This window comes from Tigriopus californicus, chromosome 11 (assembly GCF_007210705.1).
Source record: "Tigriopus californicus strain San Diego chromosome 11, Tcal_SD_v2.1, whole genome shotgun sequence".
NCBI lineage: Eukaryota > Metazoa > Arthropoda > Copepoda > Harpacticoida > Harpacticidae > Tigriopus > Tigriopus californicus.
This window is the reverse complement of record NC_081450.1, coordinates 8471471-8479193: the sequence shown is the minus strand read 5'-3', so window position 1 is coordinate 8479193 and position 7723 is coordinate 8471471. Positions and strand designations below refer to the sequence as shown.

General features: G+C 46.7%; 4 protein-coding genes across 5 annotated transcripts in view; 1 reads left to right on the top strand and 3 right to left on the bottom strand.

The window, feature by feature from the left end:
• Positions 1-658: 658 nt before the first annotated feature.
• LOC131889907 (zinc finger protein 883-like) lies at positions 659-2266 on the bottom strand. 2 transcript variants are annotated; one of them, XM_059239131.1, is made up of 3 exons: positions 1134-2266; positions 976-1072; positions 659-906 (listed from the first exon to the last, which is right to left on the bottom strand). In XM_059239131.1, the coding sequence occupies exons 1-3, from the start codon at positions 2154-2156 to the stop codon at positions 674-676; spliced, it is 1353 nt and encodes a 450-aa protein (XP_059095114.1). In that variant the 5' UTR covers positions 2157-2266; the 3' UTR covers positions 659-673. The 2 variants fall into 2 exon arrangements, 1 of the variants encoding a protein (XP_059095114.1); XR_009374249.1 differs by having other exon boundaries at positions 663-906; positions 1160-2198.
• A 648-nt stretch (positions 2267-2914) lies between these two features.
• Positions 2915-4597, top strand: LOC131889908 (Golgi-associated PDZ and coiled-coil motif-containing protein-like). The gene has a single exon (XM_059239132.1). The coding sequence runs from the start codon at positions 3128-3130 to the stop codon at positions 4463-4465; it is 1338 nt and encodes a 445-aa protein (XP_059095115.1). The 5' UTR covers positions 2915-3127; the 3' UTR covers positions 4466-4597.
• Positions 4598-4701: 104 nt separating this feature from the next.
• LOC131889906 (uncharacterized) lies at positions 4702-7723 on the bottom strand (the record flags this gene model as incomplete). Its single annotated transcript, XM_059239130.1, is given in 3 exon segments — positions 4702-5129; positions 5216-5551; positions 5616-7723. Coding segments are annotated over 3 exon segments (2694 nt in total). The 3' UTR covers positions 4702-4844.
• LOC131890747 (uncharacterized) overlaps positions 7694-7723 on the bottom strand; it is a 5987-nt gene continuing 5957 nt past the window's right edge. The window contains exon 5 of the mRNA XM_059240158.1: positions 7694-7703. Coding sequence (XP_059096141.1) covers positions 7694-7703 — 10 coding nt within the window. The remainder of the gene's footprint in view (positions 7704-7723) is intronic.

Sequence of the window (7723 nt, the reverse complement as noted above, 5' to 3'; positions counted from 1 at the left end):
GGGGGTCCTGAAAAATAGCTGGTTTGTCTTTGAACAAAATTTACACGCAAGAACATACTAGAAAATATATCAAGTCAGATCATAAGCGACCAATGCCCTCTCTGTTTTTTTCACGACTCTTATGGATTGGATGGATCTGAAAAAATCTTGGGCTAAAGTCTCAAAATTCCCAACAGATTTAGGGTTTTTACGTTTTAGGATCTTTTGTTGAAAAAATCTGCAGAGGTTTCTTAGAGTTTTTTTTGCTCTTTTTCGCAGAAATCTGAAGTAATAGAGATTAGAGATCCGTGTTTATTAGAAACGGCAGGAGACCAAACATTTTTTAGACAAGTTTTGAGTTTTTGTTCGTCATCTTTTTACAAGCTTGACTGCTTCCAATAATTATGGCAGGCCTTTGGGTCAAAACTCCAGTTTTTGTCTTCATCATCTCCCTTGGTATGTAAAACGATGAGAAAAACCATTATTTACTTGCGTTTTAACTCCTACAATGTCTAGACATTTTCCAGCATTTGTTTCATTGTCAATCTCACTTTCTAAGTCCACATCAACCCCATCAGTCAAGCAAGGTTTTTTCCAGTGCTGACCATCTGGTAACCCGGTCCATTGGTGGGAAGTTGAGATAAAATTGCTAATAGGCCAGTGAAGCAAGCAAAACATTTTTGCTTTTTTTTTTTTATTTGATTACATTTGGCTTCAAGCCTTTTTTGTTTCCCGTTATTACATTTTGCTGCCGCTTAAGATGTGACGAGATCGGCATAATGAACTTTTCTGTGTTGATTACAGGCTGGCCGGGGATCAAAGGGTTTCCGTCTTTGTTTGCCATGTGTACCCGCTGTAGATGACGATTCAATTTGCAACTCTCCACAAAGGTCTTTCCACAGAGAGAGCAAAGAAAAGGTCGCTCGCCTAAAATTGAAATTGGGTTACTAATGGTGACTGTTAGGCAAACAACTTGTGAAGTTTTGATAGACATACCTGTATGAGAACGTGAATGTACTGTCAGCCTCATGTTCTGGGTGAAAGACTTGCCACAAATATCACATGAAAATGGGCGTTTGCCAGTATGGATCAACTGAAAGAAGGGATGAAAGTTAGATCTCCAAAGTTGCGTGATCATTCGGAGGCTACAATACCTGGTGACGGTTATAGGCTGTCTTACCCGTCAGGGTACTTCCACATAAACTACAAAGATATTTTTTCTTGTTCCTTATTTGCTCCTGCTCCTTTCGGCTGGAGGGTGGATAAGAGAAACCCGTTGTCCTGTCATTTGTTTTTGATTTCATGTTCTTAAGCAGGATTGGCTGCTTCAAAGTTTGCTCTTTTCGGTTTCGCCGCTCTTCAGGTTCATCATGTTCCTCCCGATCCTCTCCATTACCATCTTCATGGTCCTCTTCATGTTCACCCTCGCCGTCTTCGTCGTCGTCGTCGTCCTCTTCCTCGACTTCCGGATCCTCTTCTTGAAGGATCAATTCAGGCATAATCATACTGGCTGTAGGCGAACCCCAATCCTCGTCCTCTCCGTTGTCCTCATCTACCTCATTTGGGTCTCCCTCGCCGCCCTGGGGTTGGAGCCTTTGGCCCAAATCACAGTAGCAAAGATGGCTAGACATAGACGGGTTTGTACTGGACTCCAAGTCGTCCAAGAGGGGAACGGCTCGATGACACTTGGAACATTTGACTTGGTGATGCCCGACATTTTTCGCATGGGCCACGGCGTGATCTGGTCGGGACCAATTTCGTCCACATGTGGCGCAGAACCACGGGCAAGTCTTCTCGGTCCGGTAGAGCCTTGAGAACTTCTTTTGAACTTTCAGTGAGAGATAAATTTGGTATTGGTCCACCAGGCGTTGGAATCCCTCCCATGAGGAAGAATCATTGACGTCAATGAAGCCGGTATACATGTATTTCAAAAGTGTCTTGACCTCTTCGGGCGAGGCCTCGATCTTGAGAATATCTGTTCCTGAGATATTGCTTCGCCATAACTCCGAAAAGGCCGCAATCACTACTTTGTGGGTGAGAAAGCTTTGATTGGTGGGCAATGACGTGAGGGTTAGGTCACAGAGATCCTCGCTTTTGAAGGCATTGAAGCACATATCTCTCAAATGCAACGCGTGCTCCACTCTTTCCCAATTGGATTCCAACCTTGATCCAAACATGGTACGGTGACAATTCGTCGATGGCGTAGCCACAAAAAGTTTAGCTGGATTGTTTAGACGAGTGAAGCACCTCGTGCCTTGGCGGATTGGCAAGTGCAACAAAACAGCTGGCTACGCCTTTGAGTCGCTCTGACAACCCAACCTTAGAAGCCAACATTGGAACTTTGGAGATGGATGAATAATAAGAGTTCCCAGCAACTGAATCTTAGGGCGAAGTGTGAAAATTGTTGTAAGGTTATCTATTTCTACATCTTGATATTATAGGAAGGTTACTTGGTTCGGAAGGTTCCTTGATCGCAAGCATGATCTTTGGCATTTTACACCCGTCCAGGGAGGTACGAGTATGTGAAGTTCGGTGGCATCTGTTAGTTCGATTGCTAAAGTTCAAAGTGCTTCTTTGTCCAGTTTAAACAGGAGATAACATCAGACCAGAAACCGTGGTTCACCGATACATGACTTTTGCGAATAGATTAGGGCTCTAAAGGGCGCGAGAGAGAAGTGAAGAAGAGCCATTTTGATGTCTTTCTACATTTACTTTTTTGGCCGGGAAGACTCGAGCAGTGGGATCAGTTTCTTTGAATGGAATAAGGGCCGGGATTGTGGGTGCAGGGATACGATCTACTAGGTTGATTTCAAGACTAGTAATGAATTGGATGACTTCAATCTCAGCAAACAGAGCCCAAGGCTAGTTCTCGCTGGTGTTTTGTCCACTTTGGAGTAGTCCTGGGTGGTGGCGTGACGTCACACCAGAGCTCTGCAAGACTGTAACGTGTACGACGACAAACGGCGACTGATATGGATAATGGATGGAGCACTATGATGGCAACTGAGTAGGAAAAGAGAGGCTGGAGGAGCCTTTTCGTATTGGTATTGGTGGTGATTCACTTGATGAAGTGAAGTGAGATAGGGAAAGTCTGGGGGAATCTCAGCAATCCTAGGCAGTGCAAGCATCCAAAGTCAAAGGCCTAGTCATGACCTTTTCGACCCACCAAGTGAGCACAAGCATGGCCGGCTTTAAGTGGATGGATCTCTTGGAGAAAGAGTTCGACAAATCTTTTGTGAGCATGGACGAGTTGTTCAAGTCTGTGACGGAAGAATATGAAATCTATGATCTATACGAAGCCAATCGGAAGGTCCTGGCCAATATGGGATCATGCTTCGTCCAAGTTCTACACAAAGCACAAACCATTATTCAACAAAATGCCAAACACGAAGCTGAACTCATTCATCTACGAGAGGAATTGGCCGAATCCAAAGCCACCTTGGCCAAAGTGGAGTCCGAAAAGAAGTACCTGGTGTGCAAGCTTCAATCATCCTTAATGGAAAACCAGAAGCTAAAGGCTCCAAACATGTCGAAGGACCGAGATGCATCGGGCGAGGAAAAGATGTGTGCAGATATCCAACTCAAACTAGCCAACGAAATGGCCATCATTCAGCGTGTGGATTGGAACGCCAAGAAGATGGAGGAGAGGGCCAAGAATCTGGAAGAGGAGAATATCCGACTCCGAAAGAGTCAGGTAGAGCTTGAGAGCGAGTTGGTTGGTGCCCGTCTGGACTCCAGATACTTGGACAAGGAACTAGCCGGTAGAATTCAGCAGATCCAAATTTTGCTAGCCAATGGAACAAGTCAGGAGCACAAGCAGAAGGTTTGGAACCAAATTGAGACCGAAATGCATCTCCAGCGATCCAAGACAATCTCGAACATGTGCTACGCCAAGCAGCGTATCAAGGATTCTTCTCGAGCTCATGATCCGCATGAAAATGACAGAAAAGAATCATTCACTGACCCGAAAAGCCGCATCAAGCAAGTGCACATTCACAAGAACGATTCCGAAGAGTTGGGTATGGCCATTTTGGGTGGCAAAGAGCACGGTTTACCCATCATGATATCCGAGGTGTTTTCTCACACTGCTGTGGGCCGTTGCCAGAAGATTTCAGCGGGTGATGTGATTCTGGCCGTGAATGGCGACAGCTTCCAAGAGCTTGGCCACCACGAGGCGGTCAAGTATCTCTCGGCGCTTCGAGGAGCCATCAAATTGGACTTGGAGCATCGAGTGGATGATAACATTGAAGATGTGTGTGATATGACAAGCAGGTATTACGAAATCTTTGGCGATGTTCAGGATTCCAATGTGGATTATCCGGCTGTGCCGCGGATGTCGTTGTCGCGGCCTGGACAAGCAAAAGACACACGGCCGCGATCGGCTTCAATCGATTCGAGAGCCTCAACCAACTCCGTGAGAGAGTTGCCCCAAGTCCATTCCAGCCCCAAAAAATCTGCCTTAAATGGGAAAGTGTCTTCAATCTAATTGGCCAAGGACAGCCTTTATTTTGAATCCAAGTTTTGTGATCATATTTTTTTTCCAGAGCGTTTGTTATCATTATTAACCGTTTACATTTGTTGCACCAAAAATGGAAGAAATTTCATTGATCAAATAGTGCTATGTGTAAATCAGGTTTATTATTAATCTCTTGTTCACATTCAAACTCGACCTTTTCAGCGAGACTTCTTTTACTGGGTGAATATTCGCACTGCACTCAGTCGGTCAAGATACGGGGTTATTTATTCTGAAGGCTTGAAATTTAGTCCGTGATTAATTATAGTTAGTCAACGATGCTCATGTGAGATTGAAGGATCATCCATCCACCAGATCTGGGTTAGGTTCTTTGGATGGTGTGTCAGGTGTGTCAGAACTCGGTGTCACCATCGTAGTCATCCACTCGAAGTGGAGAAGCAAATTTGACCTCGCTCTTCTTCCTCCTTTCATGAGGCAGTCTAAATGAGGGATTGAAATTTTTCTGTGGATTGTTGTTCGGCTTCTTGTAGAATCCAGGCTTGAAAGGTTCCGTTGGAGGCTCTCTATAGTGAATGCGATCGTCATCGTCCGTCATTGATGATTGGGAGGGAGCCCGAAATCTCCGTTGAGAGGAGGGAGTGGCTGGAGTAGATTTGGACCCTGACCCATAGACCAACTGCAATCATTGAGACAATCGTCATGAATTGCGATGGAAACTGGATGCTATCATTATTATTATCATCATCATTTTTATTGTGTTACTTGATTCCTTCCGTCTTCTTTGAATTGAACTCGAGGCTCCAATTCTAGCCGCTCCATCTCAAACGAGGTTTTTCGATTACGGACTTGAGCCTCAGCCGAGCTGATGCTTGTCTCCTGACTTCTCATCATTTCTTGACGCTTGGTATGTTCTTGTTGAAGAAGTAATACATCCTCAGGTTGAATGTGACGCCGATCAAAATCATGCTCGAATCCCTCTCCACTCTGATCGTCAGCAAAGGTCTCATCTTGATATGGGTTGTGCGTGTCCGTTGCAAGCTCCTCCAAATTTTCCGCCACGGAATATTTGTCTTCTAGAACTGGAATATTTCCTGGGAACTGGAATTGAAAATGACAAGTCTCATTAGATACGGTGACTGTTATTCATAAACATTGAGCTCACCGATGATGAGCCTTGGCTCTCAACTTGGCCATTGATTATCGTCGTGGTGGAGGACTGTCCATACGCCGCCGAGTATGAATAGCTGTGAGATGAAGACGATTGCATTTGAGTCTCTTCCTCCATTAGGAAACTTCCATCGTCCGTTACGTATTCTTTTCGAACAGTCACGGGTGATGGGGGCAATATCCGAACACCGCCCTTGAGACCTTCCTCCTTTCCCTCTTGCCGCCGGACCTCCTCTTTGCGAACGATTTGCTCTTGTTGCATGGCAATCATCTTGGCCTTCTCCTTGACGGGGATGAACTCGACAGTGTTGGTTGAAGTGGTCACGGAAGAGACTTCGCTCTCGTTGGTGGGTGAGAAAACCTGACGGGAAGGAGAGAACATGATCTTGGTCTTAGGAGGTAAGCTTGGAGGCGAGTCTCGAGATGAAGAGCTGTGCATGAAATGAGATTCTTGAGCACTAGAAGAGGACCTGATTGCGTTGTCGGTCCGCAACTGGGACATGAACTGGTTGGTGAAGTCCTCCGCATTGCCTTGCGCCCCTGGGACGTTCGCATTTAAGCGCTCCTCCCATTCATCGCGTGCATGGTCGCCACGTCTAGGAGTATTTTGCATCACTTGCCTCCTGGCCTTGACCTGTTCTTGCAAATAGGTTGGCCCGTCGGTCTCTTGCTTCCGAGCTTGAGCCTTATTGCCGACGCGATCGCTCCTGATCTCGTTTACATCCACTCTCCATCCCATGTTTCGTAACATCTCGTACAGTTTTTGAATGGTCTCGTCCGACTCCCAATAAGGAGGTCCGTGGGGTCCGTCGACCTCTGGTGGAGGTGCATTAGCAGGGGGGAAGTCCATGGGTACTGTCATGTACTCCATGAAAGCGGGATCCCGCCCGTGCGGGTCCAAGGGGTTTTTCCAAATGGGCAGGATTCTACCCGTGTCGTCGCAACGGTACCCGCGATGATTGATGTCGCCCGGAGTAAACTTGGAGGGCCGAGGCGCAGTGCCACCCGTTCCAGAGGGTCGCTTTTGAATACCTTGAAGAGCACTCTCTGGGGTAAACGATAGGGGGGTCAGGCCCATTTTTGACAGAGGAGTGGGTTCATAATCTGGCAGACTGGCCAAGTATTCCATAGCTCGCGGTAGGGGCGTGCTGGAGGCATTCTTGGTCATGTTGGCTACATCTTCTGGGCTGAGTTCCGGTTCTTGGTATCCAACACAGGGCTTGAGTCGCTGGTCCTCCATTTTCCATGAGAGTCGGTTACCGGTCAACCACTTCTCGGGAAGGTACAAGTCTTCCACACTACCTTCGCCCGGTCCAATGATGAATTCCGCCTCACACAAGGCTTCACCCAAAGGATTGACAGCCTGACACGTGTAGATTCCCGAATCACTTTCACTAATCCTATGGAATACCAAACTGTAACGGATATGGTCGATCTGCTTGACCTCGATCCTTCGCTCGGGTACATATCTGTTGGGAAATCCATTGTAATTTTCGGTGTGCACCTGGCTCGTCACAATTTCATCCTCCTTATACCAAGTGACCTCGGGGAGAGGCCAGCCACCCACCTCCACTTCTGCCACCAATCTAGCACCTGAAGATGTCTCCGTGTCTACCAGGCGCTTCCAGAACACAGGTGGGAATTGCTTTTTCCGCACTATTAGATCACAGTTCGAGATGTCATGTCCCAAACGATTTTGCGCCACCAGCGTGTACTTGCCCATGTGATGTTCCCGTGCATAGCGAATGATGAAGGTGGACATTTTTCTTGAGTGGTGAATCTCCACATCCTCCCAGCCTCGTTCCCCAGGAACCACTTCTTCGTCGTCGAAATACCAACTAAAGATTGGCTGAGGTTGAGAATCAACAATGCCTTCAAAAAAGACTCGAGCTCCTTCTTCAACGGCATTGCCTTCGATTTTGGTGACGAAGCGGGGAATACAGGGAGCCTTGGGGCCAATTTTCAGCGAGTCGTTTTGGACGCTTTTCGGGAAGTAGTCCTTCCTGTACTCCGTTGGGTACATTTCCTTTTGGATGTATGCATCCCGCATTGGTTTGTAGTAATCCATATTGTCTAGTATTGTCTCAGAGTCCAAGAAACGGC

Bases quoted from the DNA above. Each gene is read 5' to 3' on its own strand.
- LOC131889907 (XM_059239131.1), bottom strand. From the start codon at position 2,156: ATGTTTGGATCAAGGTTGGAATCCAATTGGGAAAGAGTGGAGCACGCG. The intron at 1,073-1,133 runs GTATTGTAGCCT...CCCTTCTTTCAG, and splicing joins CAGCCTATAACCGTCACCAG to TTGATCCATACTGGCAAACG. The intron at 907-975 runs GTATGTCTATCA...TTTCAATTTTAG, and splicing joins ACATTCACGTTCTCATACAG to GCGAGCGACCTTTTCTTTGC.
- LOC131889908 (XM_059239132.1), top strand. From the start codon at position 3,128: ATGACCTTTTCGACCCACCAAGTGAGCACAAGCATGGCCGGCTTTAAG.